The sequence below is a fragment of the Callospermophilus lateralis genome, chromosome 4 (assembly GCF_048772815.1).
Source record: "Callospermophilus lateralis isolate mCalLat2 chromosome 4, mCalLat2.hap1, whole genome shotgun sequence".
NCBI lineage: Eukaryota > Metazoa > Chordata > Mammalia > Rodentia > Sciuridae > Callospermophilus > Callospermophilus lateralis.
The window spans coordinates 110,593,216-110,617,400 of record NC_135308.1 but is presented as its reverse complement, the minus strand read 5'-3'; the positions used below and the strand labels follow the sequence as shown (position 1 = coordinate 110,617,400).

Sequence of the window (24,185 nt, the reverse complement as noted above, 5' to 3'; positions counted from 1 at the left end):
TGATAATTCCTGGACTTCGTCATCTGACTGAGATTGATCTCCTTCCAACTGGGATTCCTCGCCTGTCTCCTGCCTGTTCAGTTACTTGCCATTTTGAATCCGCCTCCCAAAGCTCCAAGGGGAACTATCTATCTCTCTGGAATCTGCCCCTCAATGTTCCTCCTAAGAGTGTTCCTCAAAATTACTAATCTGATCTAGTTAGGTTGAGACTAAACCCTTATTTTTTGGTCTTGCCCCAAGGCTATCTGCCTGATGGGCAATTTGAATGGGATTTGATTCTGTTCTCAGACTCAGTAGAGGAAGAGAGATTCTTTTTGAAGAATTAGCCTCAGGCTATTATTCTTGTTCCATAGACTTAATGGCCTTTTGGAGTCCTTTCAAGAGGTCCTCTGGGGGCCACAGACCTTGATCTAGGTCATCAAAAAGACATATTTCTAATGTAGTCCAAACTTTCTGAATACTATCTATTGTACTTTTGGACAATTTGGCAGAGAGACAGGTCTTATGTAATTTTCTCCTTAGTCTCTCCCAAGTACATAGATCCGGTAATTCTTATTCACAAAACCATGGACAAAACTCGCTAACCATTTTTTTTAAACTGTAATAACTGGCTCGTTTTAATTTGCTTTCCTTTCCAGTTACTTATAGTTTCCAAAATAGTTAAATAGATGTCCTTATCTGCTGATACTGAACTTCCCATTATTAATCTTTAATATCCTTGGCTCTAAAACTGTCTGCTACCTCCATGACCCTTCAAAAAATTTTTTCATGATCCAATAAATTTTTATAGCGCGCTTCTCAATTCTACCTGGAATTTCCCTTCTAGTGCCCTCACATTGGGCGCCACTCGCTACCTGCGTCCAGCATAGATGGCTAACTAAAGATCACTCAGGGGAAATTCCCAAGGTATTAGAAATAAAACACACACAATTTACCAAGCTCTGGGACAGCTCCTTTGCCCTCAGCCTCAAGATCCCCAAGTGGGAAAGCTAGGAACTGCATGAGAGGCTGGAGGGAGAGGGAGAGAGAGGGAGAGAGATGGAGAGGGAAGAGGGAAGGAAAGGGAGGGAGAGGGAGAGAGGGAGAGAGTAAGAGGGAGGGAGAGAGAGAGAGGGAGAGGGAGAGGGAGAGAGGGAGAGAGAGGGGAGAGGGAGAAGGAGAGAGAGAGAGAGAGAGAGAGCGCAAGCATGCTTTGGAGTGGACTTTTATTAAGGGAACTCTAAATTCTTAGGAATTCCCATCCAATGAAGGTCAAGGGAGCAGGATTACAAGGACAGGTGAAGTAATTGGATCCCTGGGGATGTGGGAAGGCAAGCCCATGCACAGAAGACACAGTCACTGGCACCCTAGAAGATCAGGACAACCGTCTTGGTTACCTAGGCAACCAAATCACAGCATTACCGACAAATGCAGCACTGGTCAGCAGGGGAGTCAGACACAGTCATGTGTTAGTTTGGCCTCCCAAGAGCTGGCAACTTCCTCCAGGCTCTCAGAACATAGAGCCACACCTGATGGAAATAATTTGGTGGACCTGTGGCTTGTACTGCAGGGGAACTGTAGATTCCTTCTCCCTGCAAGCATTCAGCTCGGAGGTTCACATTTGTGGTGTGGTTACAATCCCTCTGCTGTTCACGTTCATCGTAGAAGAATGCCTTCCATTCCACAAATGTTACAGGCTCAAGAGCTGCTCTGACTAGGTCTTTCCAGTCCTGAGGGCAATTAAGTTCAAGACTGAGTGATTGGAGCATTTGCTCTGCAAATGGCCACCTGGGCCCATCCTCTTTTACTGCCTTCTTTAACTCCTTCAGGGTACCCAATGTGTGTGGATACCAAGTGGCAGGGCACTGTGGTGTGGGGGCCATGTTGACTGGGAAGGCTTGTATTCCCTTACCCCACTTTTTATCTCTTATCCTACATAGATCTTCAAAAGGATCCCTGGCCTCCTGGAATGGGTATCTGGCTTGGGCCAGGTTTGGGCCTGTCTGGCAGCCTGGTCATTTCTAAGCTGTCTTAGTCTCTTGCTGGCTTTGGTGCTGCCTCATAAGGAGGCAACTGCCATTGATTCAGTGAAGGATATAATCTTTTCCTGTCAGTAGAAGGCACACCTGCACAATTTGTGGTCACCTCTTCCTGCACAATGAAGACTAGTGGTACCATTTCCCACCTCTCTCCCTCCTGAACATGTTGTGGTTGTTTGCTTTGAAAAAGATTCTTGCCCCTGCTTTCCTGTGCCTGCTGCAGTTGCTTGCTCTGGAGATTTTTGCCCCTGCTTTTTTTCCCTTTTCTGTCTCTCACAGCCTCATCTTCCTGCAGGGCCATCATTATATGGCAAGGGTCTGTTGCAAGGCCCCCTAAACTTTGCTGAATGGCTGTCACAATAGGAAAATAAGTATACCCCTGTCTCACTTCAGCTTGCCACGCATTTACCATTATCTTGTTTCATCTCCTAGGATCAAAAACATCAGCAATATTGATCCACAGGTTAGTGTTTGTATCCCAGAACTTCTGGGCTTCTCTCTTTTCAGGGTTAGACCTCTAGTATCTAAGAGAGTGTGCAGAATTTGCAGCTGTGAATCTTTGGTAGAACTTGGTAGGTTCCCCATTTCCCCTTCCTCACCACTCTGTGAGGGGCCATGCCCTGTCTTATAGGTTTACCTCAGGTCCCTGTTCGGGCGCCAGATGCGTGGGCTCTCTCTTCCAGCAAAGAGGTCCACAGAACAGGGTACAGTGTGGCTGCAGAGTTGCTAGTCAAGACCTCCAGAGACCAAGCAGGAAGCAGGTCTGATTTTATTGTGCAGTTTCCATGTATATGTACTCAGGCAGTAGCTAAGCAGATTACAGGCAGCCACCAATGCAATGTCTGGCCAACTGTCCCTGCAATGACCAATTGAGGAGGGGCCATGGAGCAAGTGTGTGGACTGTCTGCAGCACGCAGCCTCACGCCCAGGGCTGTGCCTACAAGGGTAAGTGGTTTGCCACTCACATGCCTAGCATGGAGGAGTGGTTTCCCACTTAGACGCCCTTAACGTATGCCATGTATGCAATACTACATGCACTTGTCCCCACAGATTTCAAGCCCCAGTGTCCCCCCTCCAAAAAAAATAAAGAAAGAAAACCATCTCCTTGAACTGGAAATGAAAATATTGTAGCTGTGGGAATGACAGGACAAGAAGCAGCAGCTGCCAAAAACCACAGCCCCTTTTGAGAACTCACTGGAGATTCTGCTGCATGATGGTTGACTGTATGATGTAGTGACCCCTAGCTGGGCTTTTATTCAGTAATAGTTGCTTTCCTGGACTGATTGCAAAGAGCAGAGAGGAAAAGGCTAGCCAGCCCTCACGGTTACCGTGATGAATGGGATCAAGCCTGCAGCTGACTGAGGGCAGAATCAGCAACATTCTCTCTGAAAGAAAAAAAAATTATCCCCCTCTACATGTCAAATGTAAATTCTAGTCATGGACTGTGGAAACATTCTCAAAGCCATTCAACATGGAAGGTCATAGTTGGGAGAGAGGGAAAGGTGGTGTAATGGGTGCTACATGTGCCAGTCCCACTTACAACTCCAAATTGAACTGGCACATTTAGCACCCATTATACAACCTTTTTCTAATGAATCTGACTATGCTGGAGTGCTAAAAACTACATTTGCCAAACTCGCTTGCCGATAGTGTTCTTTGTGTCAATGAAATGCCTCCCCAAGAAACCTAAACTGGGTTAGGCCTTAAATTGGGGGAGGAGGGAGGATCCTGAGTGGGAGGAATCTGCTTTTCCAAGGTGAATGGTGGCAGAGGCTTTGGGGTTCTACAGTTAGTAGCTTCCTGTTTTCGGACTGCAGTTGTGACCTCTGTTTTTCTGACACCAACAGTTGTGTGTTCCTGGAGACTGGGATCTGTTCTTAGAAGTTCTGCCTAAAGCAGTGTCTCACAATTGTCTGTTGGCATCTAGAGAAGGGCAAAACTTTGTTACACAAGTTTTTTTCTAGTCATTGTGGGACTTTTAACTCAGCTGACACCTGCTTGCCAATTGCTGGTATCTTGCTCAGCCATTGTAAGAACAAAATGCTCCCCATATATTTCCAAAATTTTGGGATGCATTATCACCCATTCCAAAACCCAACCCCAGACTACATCATATGCTACCTAATGCCAAGCAAGAAATCCTCAGGGTGTTTCCGTTGCCTAATAACAAACCCTCCAGAATATTTGTGCAAGAAACTCACACAAAAGAAAAGTTAGCGAAGTAAAATTTATAAGTTCATTATGAAAATTAATACCAGGGAAGAGAACATGCTCAGTAAACAAAAGAATTCACACTATAGTAAACGGAAATAACCACCAACCTGAAAAAATTTTAAATAGCTACATGTGTTTAAAATCTTCAAAGAAAGTGAAAAGACAAAATAATTAAATACAATAAGCCATCTTCAATTGGAATTTTTTTTTTTAGTTATAAAAGACTTTATTGAAGGGCTGGGGTTGTGGCTCACTGGTAAAGCACTTGCCTAGCACAAGTGAGGCCCTGGGTTCAATCCTCAGCTCCACATAAAAATAAATAAATAAAATAAAGGTTAAATTCATTTTAAAAAATAAAAGACTTTATTGAGACAACTGGATTATTTAGGAAAATTTTCTTGTTGTTAGATGATACATATGGAAGTATCAGGAGTGAGAAGTCACAATGCTTACAACAAGAAAGAAAAAGAGTATCCATTAAGGCTAAATACCATTATAGAATAAAATGCTGAGATAGAATAATTAATATGAAAAAATAAAATTTTAATTATTAGAATTCCATTATAAAAATAAAATTAATTTTGGGGGGAGTACTGGGGATTGAATTCAGGGGCACTTAACTACTGAGCCAATCCCCAGCCCTTTTTTGTATTATATTTAGAGATAGGGTCTCACTGAGTTGCTTAGTGCCTCACTTTTTGCTGAAGCTGGCTTTGAACTCTTGATCCTCCGGCCTTGGCCTCCTGAGCCATTGGGATTACAGGGATGTACCATAGTGACTAGCTTAACTGGGTCTTGTTGAGTTGCTTAGGGCCTTGCTAAATTGCTGAGGCTGGCTTTGAACTCACGATCCTCTTGCCTCAGCTTTCAGAGGCACTACACTGGTCACTTTCAACCAGCATAAAAAGAAGAGTGATTTTTTTTTTTTTTACGTTTTTATTTATGTGATAGCACATGCCTATAATCCTAGCAAGTAAGGAGGTCAGGACAGGAGGATCTCAATTTTGAGGCCAGCCTGGCCAACTTCTCAAGACCCTGTCTCAAAATAAAAAACAAAAAGGAATGTGATGAAAAAATAAAGGCAAAGTGGGCCTGGTGAAGTGTCCCTGGGTTCAATCACTGAAAAATAAATAAGTGAATATTGACTTTGAAATAATTTCAAACTTAGAAATTTGGAGAATAATATAGAACACTCCTATGTAGCTTATATCCAGTTTCATCAGTTTTTAGCATTTGTTCACATTTGTCTTATCATCCTCCTCTATGTATATATAATTTTATGTAATTCATAATAAATTAATAATTATTAAACTAGCATACTTTTACTACTTTATGTATCATATGCATATTTTATTACATCTATCTCATATACATTATTGTTTTTCTGCATAATTTGAGAGTAGGTTGAATATATCATGCTACTTTACTGCTTAACATTTTATGGTATAGCTTCTAAGAACAAGGAAATTTTCTTAGATAATCAACAAACAGGAAATTTTCTTAGATAATCATAATTATCAACTTTAAAAATTTAACGTTTACTGTTTATCTTGACCCCCCATTACTGGGGATTGAACCCAGGGCCTCACACATGTTTGGCCAGTAATTACTCCTGAGTTATACCTCCAGTCCTCTTTTGTTTTGAGACGGAGCATCCCTAAATCCCTAAATTGTCCAGGCTGGCCTTAAATTTGTGATCCTCCTGCCTTAGTCTCCCTTGTACCTGGAAATAGAGGTATGTGCTACCATGCCCAGCTCTTTATCTTTTAATAAAGATAAAACATTAACTTTTATCTAATCTATCATCCACATTACAGTTTTGTCACTTGTTTCCCAAAATGTCCATTATAACTTTTTATAAGTTAAAATATCCATGGTGCATTTTGTTGTCATGTCTCTTTAGTCTTGTTTAGTCTAGAACAATTTCTCAGGTTTTACTTCTGATCAGTCCCTCCCCAAGAATCAGGATTAATTTGATGATTCTTGACCATATCAATTTTTATTTTATTTATTTATTTTTGTGGTAATAAGGATTAAATCCAAGAACTTTTTACCACTGAGCTACATCCCTGGCCCTTTTTTGTTTTTCATTTTGAGACACGGTTTCTCTAAGTTGCTGAAGCTGACCTCAAACTTGTGATCCTCCTGACTTGGCCTCCCTAGTTCTCAGATTATGGCATATACAATCACACCTGGATCCCAAATCAATCTTTACCATGATGCCCAAAAAACGGTTATATTCCAAATCTGTGAATTCCCTCCACATTTCTCAACTGGCATTCTCCCTTCCCTTTCATTCACTTACTTAATTATATATTACCAGTGTGGACACATGATTCCTAGTGTTTTAGTGTGAACTTACACATTTCTATTTTCCAGTGGTTTATGTTTCATTCCTACCCTAAATTATTTTGGTGCTTAAACTGTCCTAAATTCATAGATTCAGCCAGTGCAAGCCTCTTCAAGCTGGCTCCTCTGTGTGTCCTTTTTATTTTATTTATGTATTTATTTATTTATTTATTTTGTGGTGCTGGGGACTGAACCAAGGGCCTTGTGCATGCAAGGCAAGCACTCTATCAACCAAACTATGTCCCCAGCCCCACTCTGTGTGTCCTTTTGACATACTCCTACCACTTTTTTTTTAAAAGCACTTCATTAATTTCTGATATTTCAGGTTTTTCTGTGACTTTTTCTGTCTCAACTCTGGCATGAGACCTGGAGTGAGTCCAAGGAGGCCTACCTGTTGGGTTGGTTTGAGGTGGCTAAAGGAACAAAGCACCAGGCAACCCAGGCAGAAAAGAACAACCAATGAGGTGCTGACAGACAAGCAGTGCCTCATAACCACCTGTCAATCAGTAGGGTCTCCTGACCAATCCTGGAAGGACACGGTTCTCAGCAAGATCCCCAGACCAACCCCAGAAGCACAAGGGACTGAAAACCTCCTTTTCTTGTTCCAAGCCCTCCCTTCCTGCCCTAAACCCAATAAAATCCCAATCTGGCTGAGCCTGGGTGCAATTCTCCCGGACCACCTCTGTTGGACTGGAGGGTCTCACCCAGGAGCAAATTGAAAGACCCCAGCCCAGAAACCCCAGGCCCCATTGTGAAACCGTCAGGGCGTGTTGCTAACCCACATAAACACCGGAGAGGTCTATCTGTTAATCAGTTAAGGGTAGTCTATTGTGAAAGGACAGGATGGTTGAGAAAGAACAGAAAAACAGATCCCAAGGCATGCCTGAACAAATAGGAACTGATAATGATAAGCAGGAACAGAAAAACCAGAGTGTTAATATGTAACTGTCCAGGAACATAAAGTGAAAAACAACTTTGCCCTTTAGGTAATCTATATGTGGGTTCAAAATAACCAATAAGAAACCTGTTACTTCCCGTGCGCGCGAAACCTGCCCCTTTATCCTATAAAAGACCTGTACCCCAAAGCCCGGTGTGCCAGTTCACCAAAGCTCCGGCTGAGGTTTTGCTGAGCACCCACAGGCACCTGTGTATCAATAAACTGCCTCTTGTTTTTGCAGCCAGTGTCTCGTGCGTCTTTCTTGGACAGGGAATCGGAGGGTCTTTCAAAATCTCAGTAAAGCCTTGTTCAGTTGCTTTTAATCTGTCTCCTTTTGATCACTGGTGCTGACCTTACACTATCCTTTTTGGTGGGAAAGGTATTAGAAGATCTGGGTATCTGTGGCTCATTGTTATTGGGATGACTTTAATTCTAGGCTCCTTAGCATTTATAGCTCTGCCATTTCAGAGTTTTTCTCCTTGTAATGTTGACACCACATTATTAACACAGTCTTCCTTTTTAAAAGTATTTACTTAATTGCTCCTGTTGCTGTTAAAGATTTGTCAACCCTACATGGTGGCACATGCTGTTAATAACATGCCGTTAATTAATTCAGGGGACTTGAGGCACAGGTTTGAGCCAGCCTCAACAACTTAGCAAGACCTGATCTCAAAAAAAAAAAAAAAGGGCTGGGGCGCCTGGCAGGCATGCGGCCTGGATTTGTGTTGTGTCCGCCAAAAACTAAAAAAGAAATATTAAAAAAATTCTCTCTCTCTCTCTTAAAAAGAAAAAAAAAAGGATTGGGACTGTAGCTCAGTGGTAAAGGCCCCTGGCTCTTTAATCTCCAGTACTTTGGAAAAAAAAAAAAAAAGACATTAGTGATATTGGAGGATTACAAATGGTCATAAATTCTTTGCAGTCACACTAATCAGGAAATACAGCTTAACAACTCATATATGCATACATGTATACAGACATTCATATGTGTATGGAGAAATAATACTGCATGAATTATAAGCAATACCTCAAAAGGCATAACCTGAAATTAGTAAATTATATGGCCTGAGATAGCCATATAATGAAGTTCTTTCTCTGGTGATGATGAAAGATCACATGAAGAGAGAATTTCAGCTAATAGCCAGCACCAAATTTCCATCATGCAAGGAAGGCAATTTGTATCATCTAACCCCAGTTGAGCTGCTACACAGCTGCAGCTATATGTGTGATCCAAGATAACCATAAACAAACAAACAAACAAACAAAAAAAAAACCCCACCCAACTGGTGTACTTCTTGAAGAGATACCTTTTGAATATTTTCAAAATCAGATAATTGTTCTCACATATTTTTAAATGTTTTATTGATATATTTATATTGCATATTTTTATTGTGTACTTTAATCTGTATACAGAAAAGTGTACAGTGAAATATACAACTCTGTATTTTCACAAACTAAACACACTTGAGTAATCATCAAAGTAGATTGCAAACGTTTTCTCACAGTTTGACACTTCACAAGTTTTTTTTTAAAGTAATTTCTTCAGTCAAGTATTGCTTTTGTTTTTGTGGTGCAGGACATGGACCCCAGCCAGGACCCTATGCATGGTAGGCAAGCACTATACTCCTAGGCCCTTCAAGTATTTTTATATAGGCAAATTTATTAATATTTCCCTTTATCTCCTGCTTAGAGATCTCCTCTCGACTCCAAGATTATAAACAAAACAAAACAAAACAAAAACTTGATTTTTATCTACTTTTATGGTTTAATTTCTAACAGAATATTTGATAGGTTGATTTTGGAAAGTGGGATTCCCCCTTTTCCCCCAGCTGATGAATCATTCTTTTGTATACAATTCATTAAATAATCAATCCTTCCCTCCACGCACATATTTTCATCATGTTCTACATTTCTTATTATATATTTTTCCCATTAAATCTTGATACATCTTTTATGAGGACCACAGAACCATAGTTCTTTGATTCTGGACAATGTCCGCCTTCTATGGCCTAAGCTTGGCAGCACAGCTACTACCAAACTGGTTGCTCTTTGGCGTTCCCCTTCTGCTGCAAGTTTGCGTAAGGGGCAGTTAGGGGAAATAGGCCCCTGAATTTTGCTTACCTGCTGAGTGTTTGGTAGGTAGTAGGGGTTGCCAGAGCGGGAAGTGGAGGTGGAGTCTGGAGGGGAGGGCGTGAATCTGTCTCTGTCAGCCATGCAGAGGGCTTATTTTCCAGGGCTTGTTTCCTTTATCTCGCCCTAACCACTTGGAAAGGGGTTATAGGAAGGTTGGGAGCGTCCGCCCGCTCCCAACGCCCTATTGCCCATCTTTGTCTACATGCTCAGAGCGAATAGGTAACAGAATGCCTAGAGTTGGGCATTGGCAATTGAGAAGCCAAAGGTCTGGGGGCGAAGGGATGCAGGGCTAGGAGGGAGGACATTCCGGTGTCTGCTCCGCGCCGGGCGATCTCCTCTGCGCCCACCAGAAGGCGCCGCGGCGCTCTCATTCCCCGCGCGGAGCCGGAGCCTCTGCCGCAACCATCCTGGGAATCGAGCCGCGCGGCGCTGCGGTGTGAAAGCCAGGCGGCGGCCTGAGCCCTCCGGGCCCTGCAAGTGGGACACCGTGCCAGGGATCCTCAGCTTTGTTCCTCGAACTGGTGCGGCGGATTCTTAATTTCGTTTTCCCTCGGCAGGAGACAACCAGAACCACCTCCGCGCCGCGGTCTACAAAGCCCGGAGAGTCGAAGGCGGGAGGGGTCGGGCGTTCTCCGGAGGCAGGAGGATCCCTCACACTCTCAGACACGCCCAGCTCCCGCATAAAGCCACCCTCTGCTCCATGAGGACCCCCAGGCAGGGGCTGAGAGCCCGGAGCAGCCGGCACCGAAATCTTGCGGCGGCCTTAGAGCGTTAGACAGGTCAGTGCCCAGGCGGGATGAGGGGCCAAGGTGGAGGCGACCGGCGACACGCTCGCCCGTCCATCCTGTCCCCCGCGCAGCTTCCTAAGGCCAGCCAGGGGGTCACCTCCGCCGGGACACTCAATAGAAGGAGCGTGATTCTGCATTTTTCCTGAAGGGAAGGTGTGGAGCCACCCCTCTGCAGCCCACCCCAGCCCAGGTGATGCTCGGACTGGGGGAGGGGGGAGGGGCAGGGCGGTCAGCGGCATAGGGACGTCCCCCGCTCTAATAAAGCGGTGCTTTTCTACTTATGCATTGCCGCGTTGAAGCCACAGCATCCAAATGCCTCTGGCATCAAGAGGCCAGGCCTCGGGTGCGAGAGGAAAACGAGATGCGGAAAAAGCGAGAAGAAAGGAGACCCGAGACCCTTGAGGCCGAGGGAATGAGGGGAAGGGTACTGGGAAAATGACTCGCGATGAAAATCCTAGTGCGATGTATGGAGAGAGCCCCTGGGAGCCTTCAAGAGCCTCCGAGGTCGCCGGGGTCAAGGACTCCAGCCCTCACCTTCCCTCCCTACCCCCAACCCCAGGATGCGGCTGGGCCGCCGGGCCCTGTGCGCGCTGGTCTTGCTGCTCGCCTGCGCCTCGCTAGGTCTCCTGTACGCAAGCACTCGAGAGGCGCCGGGCCTCCGGACCCCTCTTGCTCTGTGGGCGCCCCCGCACGGCCCCCCCAGGCCCGAGCTGCCAGATCTTGTCCCGGAGCCCCGCTACGCACACATCCCAGTCAGGATCAAGGAGCAAGTGGTCGGGTGAGTGCGGACAACTGCAGCAGCGGCACAATGCTTGCTAGGGGGGTGGCCTGGGGAGCTTTTGTTTCCTCTGTTGCTGGGCTCTGATGCCTCCCTTCTCCTGAGTGGTTGTGTGGAGTAAAGTGGGACGTGGAGCCGGTAGCTGAAGCTTGGACTGGGGGAGGTGTGGATATTTGTCTTCCCTGAACCTCGTCATGGCCGTGGGAATGGGAGGGTGTGCAGGCAGAGGAAGGCCCTTGAAAGATTCTCTGATGTCCAGATTCAGACATGAAAAGAGATTCGAGAAGGGTTCCTTAATGATGGGTACCAATTCGTAGGTCTTGAAATTTTAGTAACTGGTTCTATTCTACACCTCTGTGAATTCCAGATTTAAGGGATGAGTCATACTCATGATCTCCCACTCCTGGGGATTATCTGAAGAGCAATGTTTAAGGGAACACATACTGGATGGGCAGAATTGAGGGGCCAAAGTGTGGGCCCAGTGTGTTTTGTGAGATGAGTGTGGCTGGACTCTGAAGATCCCTCTCCCCTCTTCAGGCTGTTGACTCAGAACAACTGCAGTTGTGAGTCCAGTGGGGGGAGCTTCCCCCTTCCCTTCCAGAGACAGGTCCGAGCCATTGATCTCACCAAGGCCTTTGACCCTGAGGAGCTGAGGGCTGCCTCTGCAGAAAGGGAAAGAGAGTTCCAGGCCTTCCTTTCAAGGTACTAGAGAGAAAGGAGAACATGACTTGGTGGGGGGTGGTAGTGAAGGATTGTGGTGACTGAGCCAGGAGAGCAAGCCCCTCTGACTCTTTCTGTATCCTCTCTTCTTCTGTCCTCTCCTACTCCAGGAGCCAGTCCCCAGCTGACCAGCTGCTCATAGCCCCTGCCAACTCCCCACTACAGTATCCTCTGCAGGGTGTGGAGGTTCAGCCCCTCAGGAGCATCTTAGTGCCAGGTGGGGAAGAGGATGGCCTGGGTCACTATTAGGGTGGCAGTGCCCAAGGTTGGGAAGAATGGGAGGTGAGGATGACTTCTGATGAAAGGGAACTTGAAGAGGAGATGGGGGAGAAGGGATTCTAGGGTTGTCAGAAATTACAGAAGACTGTAACTGGGGAGGTTTGGGGAAAAGGATCTATTATTTGCTAACTGACCAAAAGTTAGTTGGATATGTAGGTTAGGCTATGAAAGAAATACCATTTTGATGGCAGGAAATAAAAAATCAGTTACTCTAGGCTGTGTTATATTCTAGGCTTCTTGCTGAAGCCTCAACAAGATGGATGGGTGAAAAGTTCTGTGTTGTGTGTGGTGAAAGAGGCAAGAGAAAGTGAAAAAGAATTTAGGGTTGTCTGTGTGGTTCTAATCCTCCATCATTCCTCCCAGGGTTGAGCCTGCAGGCAGCTTCTGGTCAGGAGGTATATCAGGTGAGAGGAAACAGAACAAGGAGACCAGGGGAGGGACGGAAGAATCAGGGAGACAAGAGGTGGGTCTGGGGCCTGACCCTACACTTTCTGATCTCCTCTGCCAGGTGAACCTGACTGCTTCCCTGGGCACCTGGGATGTAGCAGGGCAAGTGACTGGAGTGACTGTCACTGGAGAAGGGCAGCCAGATCTCACCCTTGCCAGCCCAGGGCTGGACCACCTCAACCGGCAACTACAACTGGTCACTTACAGTAGCGGAAGCTACCAGACCAACACAGCAGACACAGGTGTGAGACCTGTATAGAGGTAGGGGAAGGCTGGATGAACAGAAAAGATGGAGAAAAACTGCTGTAGGCAAATATCACAGGGTGTGGGAGGTACCAAGGCAATGGCCAGAGCTGCCTGGCCACACAATGGGTATTTCAACAGGGCAAGCAGGGCCAGAGAGGGAGAGAAGGGGCCTTTGTTCATCTGGGGCCAGAGCAGGTTAGAAAGAAACCTGAGTCTTGAGTGTGTCCCCACTTCTGGCCAACCATGGCAGGCCCCAGGAAGTGACCTGCTCTTAAACCAAAAGACTCAGGCTCTATTCCCAAAACATCACTTGCTAGAGGGCAAAGGTCTTAATTTCCAGAACTCCCATTTTTCCTCTAGCAAAAGGGGCATAACACGGCCCTCCTGCTCCTCTCCAAAGTTTGTTACATGAAATTTTCTCCTATCTTAGGGCCTTTGCACTTGTTGTTCCCTCTACCTGAAATGCTCTTCCCCAAGATTTTTGCATGGCTGGCTCCTTCTTGTCATTTAGATCTAAGCTCAAATGTCTCCTCTACACTATTACTTTGTCTTATTTTCTATTTGGTACTAAACAGTATCTGAGCTTTCTTACTTAGCCTGGGACAAGATAGACTAGGTTCCTATCAGCTTTCTTGTTGTGTAAATGTGGGCAAGTTACTTTTCTGTACTTCACCTTCTTTTTCTGTAGTAGGAATCTACTTACTGGGGCTACCTAGAGAATTAAAGTAATTCATATATTTAGCATGATTTAAGTGTCTGGAACATAGTAAATGCTCAAAAAAGCTTAGCTTTTAATTAACATTTTTTCATTGTCTTTTTCCTCACCCATTAGGAAGTCCCATGGGGCTAACAACCTAGTATTCTTGTCCACTAAGACCTAGAAAGGCAGGACAAAGAGTAGGCACTTAAATATTAATGGACTGAAAAGAATGTTGTCCCAACTTTAAGGGCCCAATCTCATGTCCTTTCTCCCCAGTCCGGTTCTCCACCCAAGGACATGAGGCTGCCTTCACCATCCGCATAAGACATCCCCTCAACCCCCGACTGTACCCGCCTGGGTCTCTACCTCAGGGAGGTGAGGCTAGTGGGGGCAGGGAAGTAGTAGTACAGCTTTGGTGAGAAGTAAGTTGGGCTGGTGTGGGCAAGGAAGTAGTAGGTCCTGCCCTGGTGGGGAGTAAGTTGGGACAGGGTGGCCCTAATAAGGGTTGTCTTCCTGCTTCTCTTTCCTCATTCTTCTTGTCTGCATCCAACCCTATGTCCTAGCAGGCCAGTACAACATCAGCGCTCTGGTCACCATTGCCACCAAGACCTTCCTTCGATATGATCGGCTACGGGCACTCATCGCCAGCATCCGCCGCTTCTACCCCACTGTCACCGTGGTCATTGCTGACGACAGTGACAAACCAGAGCGCGTTAGTGGTCCCCACGTGGAGCACTATCTTATGCCCTTCGGCAAGGTATGCTGTCAGCCAGGCTGACCTGGGGTGCGAGAAGACTCTGGGAGGGGGCGTTTCTTCAGCCTGCAGCCAGGTTAGTGATTCCAAGAATCCTCAGAATCCAGAAGGTGCCTGTTAAGCATGAGGATTCCTGGACTGTGAACTCTGTGGAAGAAAAAATTGTTTCTCTTATTCGTTCTGCATTCTTAGAATGATGCTTATTAATGCCTACCAAGGCGTTCAATAAAATAATTAATGAAGGAATAAGAAGCATTCCAAGACCCTCCCCCAGAACACTGACTCAGAACCTCTGGGAATGGGGATGGGAATCTGAATTTTTTTAAACCTAGCTTCTGGTCATTGGAAAGTCTGGAGCGGTGCACAGGCTTTTGTGAGGAGTCAGGGGAAAAAAAAGAAAGGTGGCAAAGAGGCATATTCTATTTCTCCAGACGCGCCAACTGTACACACCTTTTCTGCAGGGCTGGTTCGCGGGCCGGAACCTGGCCGTGTCCCAAGTAACCACCAAATACGTGTTGTGGGTGGACGACGACTTTGTCTTCACAGCGCGCACGCGGCTGGAGAGACTTGTGGACGTTCTGGAGCGGACGCCGCTGGACCTGGTAGGAGAGGGGCCGCGGAATGTAGGGTAGAAGGGCCTTAAACAGGTTAGGGCTCCAGTGGGAGAGCCACGGTTGAGCCAGCCTTGGCACAGAGAGAGTCCACAAAGTGGAGTCTGGGGGACGTCTGCATTCTGTATGGGTGAAGCAGAAAAGCATGTGGCAAGGTTAGGAGCCTAGTCCCACCTGGAAACCCCCTCCCATTCCCGCAGGTTGGGGGAGCAGTGCGGGAGATTTCGGGTTTTGCTACTACTTACCGGCAGCTGCTGAGCGTGGAACAAGGCGCCCCAGGCCTCGGGAACTGCCTCCGGCAAAGGCGTGGCTTCCACCACGAGCTCGTTGGCTTCCCAGGCTGCGTGGTCACCGATGGCGTCGTCAACTTCTTTCTGGCGCGCACTGACAAGGTGCGAGAGGTCGGCTTCGATCCGCGCCTGAGCCGCGTAGCACATCTGGGTGAGTGGCGCCTCCTCCCGGCAAGGTCTGGGAAGGACACACGCACACACACACTCCGCAGGAGCTGGGCGATGCTTGGTCACCAGGATTCGCTGGAGCAGTTCTGCAAGGATTTACCAAGACCAGCACCCGGGCGAGAGACAGCTCTCATCCTCTCCTTCCACCCCACGCATTCCTTTTAGACTCCTGCGCCTAGTACAGCCGCTGGGTTCACCTTGAATTTCTCTGCCATAGTCACTACCCTTTACTCCACTCCCAGCCGCTTCTCCTGGTTCAAACCACATTCAAAGCAACTCTTGCGGCACTTATTGAATCTCTTAAAGTGGGGAGGTCATGTCTTTCCATTTTCAAAGCACAAGCAAATCGATGCCATGTTTTACACAGAGTAAAACTGAGGCTCAGAAGGGTTAATGTGCATGCCAGAGTTCTTAGAAACTGAGTCTTTGTAGGCACCCTCAATACCCTACATTTCAGTTCTTCCTTGTGGGTTGACCTTCTGCACTCTCAGGAGCCGTCATTATTTACACCCCTCCCCTCCAATCCCAGAATTCTTCTTGGATGGGCTTGGTTCCCTTCGGGTTGGCTCCTGCTCCGACGTCGTTGTGGATCATGCATCGAAACTGAAGCTGCCATGGGCATCAAGGGATGCTGGGGCAGAGACTTATGCCCGGTTCCGTTACCCAGGATCACTGGACGAAAGTCAGGTGGCCAAACACCGCCTGCTCTACTTCAAACACCGGCTGCAGTGCATGACTGCGGAGTGATGGCCACTTGGGCCTTCCCCCTATCAGGCTGGGCCTGCTTCCTTGTCCCTGCCATGATTGTCCAACCAACCCTTTCATCCAATGAGCACTCCTCTGAAGATCTCTGACCACTTTGCCCCTCCACCCTCCCCCTCAGAACCTGATCCCAAATAGGGGTTTGTCCTGGTGACACCCCTCCTTTCTGTGAGTGCCCAGGGGCCTGAGGAGCCATAACCTCTCCCACAGCCAGTGCCAAGTCCTCCCCCCACCCCATTCTTATGGGGCAGGAAATGGGGGGTGGTAATTTTTCCAAGTGCCAAAGAGCCCAGGAGGACTCTAAAACCCTGAAGTGGAAACACTCTCCTCTTGCCTCCTTGGGACTGAGGGGGTGAGAAACCTCCCCATTGTGCAATCCCAAGGCTGTGCCTCCCCACCCCCAGCTCGGGATCCAGGACTCTGTACCAGCTCCAGCCCACCCCCACAGAGACAACTTGTGACTCTGGAGTTGGGTGGGGCTGGTGAACACATGGTGAAAGCCATTTTTACTCGTGTCTCTGTGATGCTGTGGGCAGGGAGGGAGGGGCACCTGGGGGCCATGAGGAAACACCCAGACCCACTTCATGGATCCCAGAGGGTTGCAGCTTCATTTTATTCATTACATTAGGTAAGGGAGCTGAAGGATCATGGCCCTCTTCAAACACACACATACACACACATCATTGGAGACCTTCATACTCCAAGTGACATGGTCATATCCATACTGTGCAAATCGTTGAGCCAGTGAGTTCCTGGAGACAAGAGTGGACAGGTTGGGAATAGTTTGAGTACCCCTTCCCTCATGGAGATTTGGCAATGCTCTGAGTGGTACACCACCCACTTTAGAACGTTAGTTCTTTGTTTCTTCACTCATAGCTTGGCCCAGTTTTCCTGACTTGTCTTGAATCTGCTAATCATCTCTTCCCCATCCTGTCCTTCATGATCTTCCCTCTTTACTGAAACCTTTCCTGAAACTCTCTGAATCTTCAGGCACTCACCTGCCCCACCCTTGTCCTCGTGTAGCACCTCCTGGCTCCCACTCCAGATGCTGCTGCCCCTTACCAGTTTCTCCAAGGCATGAGCAGCTGCATCCTGGACACTCACAAACAGCTGTTGTGGGGTCACTCTGTCCAAGACTCCTGCCCGGGCCAGTGTCTCCAGCACAGAGGCTGTGTAAGGAAAGTATCAGGCTCTGGGGCCCTAGATCCACAGTGTTCTCTTTTATCCCCCAAGTGTCCAGTCATTCTCTAGTCAACAGTCCCTCCATCCTCCATACCACTCACCATTACATTGAGCTAGGAGAAGGTGGATCCCCACATCCCTGCATCGGCTAGCTAGCTGCAGAGATGAAGCAGAGGGGTTGAATCCCAAATCAGAATATAAACAGGATGATAAATGGGTTTTCGTCAACCTACCCCCTCCCTCACCTGTGCCACTTCCCTGGCCCCAGCAGCATCTGCAAAGGTGACGCCACTGAAGTCTAGGACCACAACTCTGACAGGCTCAGCAACTAGGATGGGAGAAGGCAGGAGTACCAAGATACCAGCATGGGTCATGCCCAAATCTCCCTCCGTGTCATCTCATCTTACCTGTGTCTGGTAAGTTATCTGGCTTTGGAGACGCCTATAAATAGAGAAGAGTGGCCAAAATAAGCATGAATGTATACACCTCTTGAGCACAACAACCCACCTCAGAACATATCTGCTTCCAAATCCCAGAAGACTCACTCTCCTCCTTGGCCAAGTTCCTTACCTTGCCTCCTTCTCCAAGCCCCAGATGCCACTCCAAGATGCGGCGAAAGTTCCCACGAGTCCCAAAGTAGAGTGGTGTTGGATATCTCAAGATACAGAGACCTGGGACCTGGAGGAGCTAAAAGGGAGAGGGTCACAGAAACATCCAGGTCTAATATTCTCTTCCTTTTTTGGTCAAAGCCCACTCACCCTATGGCTCTCTCTGAGTGGCCTGTAGAGTTCTGTTCCCTCAGCCAATCCAAGAGCTAGGCACTGGACCCTAGGGAAAAAGCTGGGGTCAGATTTTCAGCCTAATCTGGTCTGACCAGAGAGTTACCCCTCATACCTGGTCTCTCCCTCTCCTCCTCTCAACTCTGCCCATCTTTTTGCCTACCTTTGTGTGCGGCAGACCACCATCATCATGGAGAAGATCACACCCACAGCCAGACCCAGGTCCACATTCAGTGTCACTACAGCTACCCATGTGACTATCCACACAGCCTGTAGGACACAAATAGGGGTGGACTGCCCAGAAGAAAGACTGATCCAATGGCAGTGACTACCAAGGCAAGTGAGGGAAAAGGGGACGCAGAAAAAAGTAGGAAGCATGGTAGAAGGAAGAGGCAGGACTGACTCACTGATATACACCTTGGATCTTGTGCCAGTTGGGAGGTTACAAATATTCTGAGGAGTTCAAACCCCACCCTTTAAATGATTTTAGGAAGTGTGTGTGGTGGTGGAGGATGAGTTGAAGGACTTAGGACAGGACAGTTAGCATTGGCCCATGGTAGAGACTGGGGATACAGAGGATGCTGGGAAGATGGAAGGGGCAATCTGGGGTAATGCCACCACTTCTCACAAAGTCCATGCGACTGATGTGCCATAGCTGTGGAAGTTCCTGCATCTGGAAGAACATCTGGCGCATACTGGAGATGTTGATGCAAGCCAGGACAGCCTTAGGGCAGAGGAGGTGGGATGACTGCCACAATGTCCCGGAATACACCACCACCCCTGATATGGCCATGCCTCTTCAGCCCCCTACCTTTGGCAGATAGTAGAAGTAGGGTCCCAGCCACAGCAGCACCAAAAGGACAACTATACAGGAGAAGAGGCCTGCCAACTAGCGGGAAGGAGGGATGGAAGCAAGGAAGGCGGGTAGAAGATTGGTAGATATGCCAGTAGCATCCCTCACCTCCATGAGAGAGCTGGTCTCTCTGCCTGCTCTGCTTCATCTTCCTCAGGAGTCCCCCTCCTCCCAAACCTCTTTCCACATGGGTAGACCACACTCCTCAACCTCCTACTTGATATTCAGCTATCAACATCCCTCCCTTTCCCCCAATTAAATGTCCATCATTCTCCAGACTACCCCAGATGTTATGTAGTTCACCTATTTTGTTTCCTATTTTGGTTCTTTTATTAAGATTCCTATTTTTGCAGCCTACCTCCATCTTAAAAGCCACTGTTGAATCACCCTATAAGCAGGCTAAACATTGCTTAGAGCACCAGCAGAATGAGGAAAAAAAAATATTAGGAGAAGACTTTGAAATGTGATACTTCTTTCTAAACAAAATGTCCTCATGGAGGAAAAAAACAATTTCATCTCTTAGACTTGTAGTTTAGTGTTATGTTTATTTATATTAGATCTGGGGCATCATAGACTTTTTTCAGTGTTTAAACTCTACAAAGGTCTTTATGGAGCCTTGTTATCATCTATCTCTCCTCTCTATAATCCCATCCCCTCACTCATCCTCCCTCTGATTCCCATTCTCCTCTCTATAGATGCGATTGGGGTATCTACAAATCTACTACCTGTTTCTCCATTATAGCCATCCCAGCCTGAATGTCTCTCCTCACCTAAGGACACCCTCTTACCTGTGTATTCCCACCAGCGTCCACTAGTAGGCTCGTTGTGGCCAGTGAAGCAGAGTTGGGAAAGCAAGAGAAGAAGGAGGAGAGGAGGTTGGAGATGCCATGGGCCAAGAGCTCCTGGAGGGATGCAGTGAGATGAAGAGAGATACATAGGGGAATAAGGCTAACGGGGTGTCTTCTAAATAGGGCTGGGGTCCACAGTTGGAGTCATACCTGGTTGGGGTCAATAGTGTAGCTATACTTGTCTGCATACATGGAGGCCAGGGAGGCCGACACAGCAAAGGTAACCAGTGCGATGGGCAGCGAGTCAGCCAGAATCCTGGGCAGCTCAGCCAGACTGGGGAGGAGGGGTTGGGGAAATCTGGAAAGGGAGGGATCCATGGTAAGGATAGGTTGGGTGCTGCAGGGAGATAGAGGAGGCAGAGCAAATAGGGTGGGGCAGGACAAGAGGAGATATTGGTGAGAGAGGTGGGAGAAAAAAGTACTTGTGTCTTTTCATTCTCTCTTACCCTTCAGGCAACAGCCCCACTATCTGAACGTTGTATTTTGTGTCCAGGGAAGAGGTGAAGCAGAGCACGGAGGCCAAAAGCACCTGGGGAAGACACCACATTGGGGTCTAGGAGGAGATGGGGCCCATGGCAAAGCTAGAAGGGGCTCAGCATGAAAGAGGGTCACATGCAAGTCTAGGCAGTTTGGAATGGATGTTTGACAGCTAACTCATTTAGAGTGAAGGTGTGTGGGCATGGGAAAGAATAATGAAGTAAGCCTAGAGCTATGGAGAAGTAAGAGGGAGTTCCTATGAAGGTAAAGAATATCAAGAGGTGCAACAGCCATTTTAAGCAGGGAAGCTGGACCATATCTGGCCATATGTGGGGAATCTGTGGAGACATGTAAATGTCCACATGTAAATAGTGTGGAGACATTTATTTAGTTGGGAAGAGAGCAACCCAGGTAAGGAGTAGAAAGGGAGATACACTGAATTACAGTGAAGGATCCCATGAGGAGCTGTGAGAGGAGGTGCTAAAGCGAGCGAAACCGCAAGGGGGCTCTGCAGGGAAGAAGAAGGCATTCTAAAAGAGTTCTAGAGGGGGGCTCTGAGAGAGGAGTGGTTCAGTGAGGATGGGGATACTTCAGGGTCAAACTGTTGTGGGAGGAGGCCTAGAAAAGTATGACTATGTGCAGGACCTCTCGCTTGTGATCTCTGAATTTCACAAGGGGGCGGCAGCAGCCAGTTCCTACAGGATAGGGGGCGGTACGTGAGGGGCAAGGAGTCTCGCCCCTAGGCCATCCTCACCATGACGATTTCCCCTGGAATCGGGGTAGGTAGCCTGTCTCGGAATCTCACGTTCAATTCCTTGACCGGCACAAGCAGCGCCAGGCTGAGAGCCGATATGGTCAGTTCGGCTGGACTGCTCCGGGGCAGTGATGTGAGCACAGCTGCCAGCGTCTGTGGGCAGGGGCCGTGAGCAAAGGGCCACGTGCCAGGTTTGACTGCCCCCTCTCTGCCCCAGCGCCCACCCACCAGACCAGGCAAGGCCTTCTCTCCCCGAGGCCACTAGGGTTTCCAGATCCGCAGCGCCCCCACGTAGTAGTTCTACAACCTCTTCCCTTCCTCCCGTTCACACACTACCCCTTCACCCTCATCTCTTCTCCCTTTTCGGGTTTCCCTCTTCCCGAGACCTCTAGAAGCCTCTTCTCCGCTGTTTTCCCACCCCCACCTTGAAGAGAGAGAAGCAGCCGATCTGGCGCGGAAGAGACAACCCCAAAAGGCTTGGAAGCTGGGATACAAGCACGTGCAGCGCGGCCCCGCTGGTCAGCGCCTTGACCACAGGTTCCGACAAAAAGGTGGACAAAACGCCAAGCTGCAGCACGAACATCCCCAGCTGCTGGGGAGAAGATGTGCACTCACCAACAGAAGTAGGAACCGACCCACCAGGGTGCAGTGCTCCAACTTCCCCACTGCACCCCAGCCCAGCTGAACCTGAGCGGAAGATTTCCGCCTCTCTCTTCCTTTGTCCAATTCCCCTGGCCCCAGCGTGGCTCCATTCCCCCAGGGGCTTCTTGGGATCCTCCCTCACCATCAGCGCCCCACTCCCGAAGGCCACTGCGGCGGCCGCCCCAACCCGCTGAGCGTCCAACTGCTCCTTTTCGATTCCACTCAGGTTCCGGCTGAGGGGTTCGGGCACCAGCCGCTCTACCGCGGAGCCGGTCATGAGACTGAGTACAGCGAAAGTTCCTGAAAGCCGGGGAACAAACGGCGAAATCACCAACTGTGCTGGATCAGACGGCCAACAGCCCAGGCTCCGCTGTTTGGAGCCAGGGTTGCTGCTGCCTGACCCCGCTCTCCTAGAAAGCAAAACCGCTGCCCGCAATGAAGACCGTGGGGGCCATGAGCTGTCAGGAAACCGTGGGCAGGAAGGAAAGGAGAGCGCACTAGGCAGCAAAAACTGCCCCTCGGCAGACTCCCGCTGGACTGGGTGCTCCTGTGAGGGGTCTCGCATCTCTTCTTCCCTTTCAAGTCCTGGAGATGTTCATGTTAACCAAAGTTCACGAGGGGAAAATATCCAAGTAAACTCCCTCATCTGTACCGGCTCCAGCAAGTATGCCTGGATCAGAGTTCTGTGGCAGAGTGGCATCCAGAGGGAAGGGAAGGTGGAAGAGGTGAAGAGGAGAATCGAACTGGGAACTTACAAGAAAGACGCTTCAAACCCTGTTCATTCTCACCCCAAAGAAGAGAAGAGTCATTAGTAGTCCCTGGCTACTCACCTGTGGACAGGTGTCTCCCAGTACCCAGCAGGCTGTAGATGAGAACGGGAAAGAAAGAAGTGTAGAGTCCGAACACCGGAGGTACCGAGGTCAGGAGGGCAAAAGCCATACCTGGGGGAGAAATAGAAGGGAAGGTCTGCGGAGGGCTGGGGAGTCCAGCCCTGGTCCTGGCACCAGGGATACTAAACTGTGCTGGCATGAGGGAACTGAAGGGGTTAACGGGCCTCCCTGGGAGGCCCCGAGGCTGACAAGGTCAAAAATCGGTGGTGTCGCCAAGCTCCTGGGGGGCAGCCCTATGCCTCTCTTCAGTTCCCAGAAGCGGAACCAGTCTCGCAGGATTGAGCAGATGAGGAGAGGTGGGGGTGGGGATCTGATGAAACCCCACAGTCCTTCTTGGTCCCACAACCTCACTCCCGGGTTCCCAGGTTCTCATGCCTCCTCCTTGAATCCCTTTAAAGTTTGAGCTGTCTCAAGCTGGTATTGGGGCCTCTCACCCTGGGGTACGTGTACAACGCCCACGGTCACTCCGGCCACAGCATCCCCGAGTAGCCAGGCCCGCCAGCGGTAGAGGGGCAACCAGCGCAGTGGGGGCAACCGAGCCTGCAGCAGGCGCCACGCCCCCAGCCTGGAACAGGCGCTGGCGGGTCTCCTCCACATCCTGCACAGCCTTGGCCCGCCGGGCTCAGTCGGTAGCTCCTGAACCTGCTCTTCATCCCCGAAGAGCTGCTGGAACCGAGCCTCGGTAAGGGGCTCCCTGAGCCTGGTGCCCAGTGGGTACTTAAGGTCTGAGGCCTCTCCTGGGCTTGAGCAAGTCCTGGCACCCAGTAGCCCACTCATTTTGTCCTTGATTCCTTCCAACTCCTCACGGTCTTAAATACACCTTCCTCGGCTAGCCCAGAGTCCCGCCTCCAAGAAGCAGGGTCCAATCCGCCCAGGAGAACGCCAATTCTCAGGGACCTTCAGGTCAGCCTTGGGAGGAGAGAGTCCTCCCCTTAGGCGTTTCCTCGGACATCCTTGGCCGGATCTGACAGCTAGACCTGCTATGAGGGTAGCTGAGGAAAGATGTAGCCATCAGAGACAGGCCAAAAGACAAGAGAACTAACAACACCCACTCTCAGACACTCCTAAGCCTTTTGATTTCCACACACCACACCCCGCTTCACTCTGGGTTCCTTTCACCCTCTGTACTTTAAGCAGAGACAGAGTCAGGCTCCTCTGGAGTCACTGATCCTTTCCTGGCGGGTTGCATTCTCATAGTTTCAGAGCATGAAAATTCAGCACTTGTTGGGAGTCCCATCCCAGACCTAAATCCTGACGTAGCACAGATTGCCACAAGAAAGGGGTTTTATTGGATTCAACAGTTTCACAAATTACTGAAATGGGAAGCAGCTACCTGTATTAGACAAAGACAATGACAAACTACTACCCCACACCTCTGCTGGGAGTGGCTGGGCTGAATTTAAGGGAAACATTGAACTAATAGGAAATTTTATCTTCAGTGCCAAAACAATGAAAAAAAAAACTCTGAAGCACTTACTGTTTATTACATTTATTACATAATACCTAAATGCTATTCTCAAAGTAGACACTGAAAAATACATGCATGGTTAAGTACAATGGGGTCAACCA

At 48.5% G+C, this 24,185-nt stretch overlaps 2 protein-coding genes across 8 annotated transcripts; one reads left to right on the top strand and one right to left on the bottom strand.

The window, feature by feature from the left end:
* Positions 1–10,990: 10,990 nt before the first annotated feature.
* B4galnt1 (beta-1,4-N-acetyl-galactosaminyltransferase 1) lies at positions 10,991–16,305 on the top strand. 4 transcript variants are annotated; one of them, XM_076854785.1, is made up of 10 exons: positions 10,991–11,214; positions 11,752–11,916; positions 12,045–12,151; positions 12,577–12,617; positions 12,722–12,902; positions 13,883–13,981; positions 14,173–14,363; positions 14,822–14,962; positions 15,172–15,412; positions 15,959–16,305. In XM_076854785.1, the coding sequence occupies exons 1-10, from the start codon at positions 10,997–10,999 to the stop codon at positions 16,174–16,176; spliced, it is 1,602 nt and encodes a 533-aa protein (XP_076710900.1). In that variant the 5' UTR covers positions 10,991–10,996; the 3' UTR covers positions 16,177–16,305. The 4 variants fall into 4 exon arrangements, with proteins under 4 accessions (XP_076710900.1, XP_076710901.1, XP_076710898.1 ...); XM_076854783.1 differs by having other exon boundaries at positions 10,997–11,214; positions 13,883–13,990; XM_076854786.1 differs by lacking the exon at positions 13,883–13,981.
* Positions 16,306–16,772: 467 nt separating this feature from the next.
* LOC143397960 (solute carrier family 26 member 10-like) lies at positions 16,773–23,408 on the bottom strand. Of its 4 annotated transcripts, XM_076854782.1 has the most exons (18): positions 23,051–23,408; positions 22,557–22,667; positions 21,869–22,026; positions 21,509–21,673; positions 21,085–21,237; positions 20,300–20,382; positions 20,004–20,151; positions 19,794–19,907; positions 18,964–19,041; positions 18,781–18,876; positions 18,316–18,422; positions 18,132–18,201; positions 17,944–18,060; positions 17,781–17,814; positions 17,619–17,701; positions 17,475–17,529; positions 17,254–17,360; positions 16,773–16,943 (listed from the first exon to the last, which is right to left on the bottom strand). In XM_076854782.1, the coding sequence occupies exons 1-18, from the start codon at positions 23,391–23,393 to the stop codon at positions 16,905–16,907; spliced, it is 2,061 nt and encodes a 686-aa protein (XP_076710897.1). In that variant the 5' UTR covers positions 23,394–23,408; the 3' UTR covers positions 16,773–16,904. The 4 variants fall into 4 exon arrangements, with proteins under 4 accessions (XP_076710897.1, XP_076710894.1, XP_076710896.1 ...); XM_076854779.1 differs by lacking the exon at positions 21,509–21,673 and having other exon boundaries at positions 23,051–23,396; XM_076854781.1 differs by lacking the exons at positions 21,085–21,237; positions 21,509–21,673 and having other exon boundaries at positions 23,051–23,396.
* Between the last annotated feature and the right edge of the window lie 777 nt (positions 23,409–24,185).

Coding starts and splice junctions, on each gene's coding strand:
- LOC143397960 (XM_076854782.1), bottom strand. CDS start 23,393: ATGAGTGGGCTACTGGGTGCCAGGACTTGCTCAAGCCCAGGAGAGGCC. Junction 21,238..21,508: donor GCTGCTTCTCTCTCTTCAAG/GTGGGGGTGGGA, acceptor CCCTGCCCACAG/ACGCTGGCAGCTGTGCTCAC. Junction 17,530..17,618: donor GGGCCAGGGAAGTGGCACAG/GTGAGGGAGGGG, acceptor TCATCTCTGCAG/CTAGCTAGCCGATGCAGGGA.
- B4galnt1 (XM_076854783.1), top strand. CDS start 10,997: ATGCGGCTGGGCCGCCGGGCCCTGTGCGCGCTGGTCTTGCTGCTCGCC. Junction 13,991..14,172: donor ACCTCAGGGAGGTGAGGCTA/GTGGGGGCAGGG, acceptor ATGTCCTAGCAG/GCCAGTACAACATCAGCGCT. Junction 14,963..15,171: donor AGCGGACGCCGCTGGACCTG/GTAGGAGAGGGG, acceptor CCATTCCCGCAG/GTTGGGGGAGCAGTGCGGGA.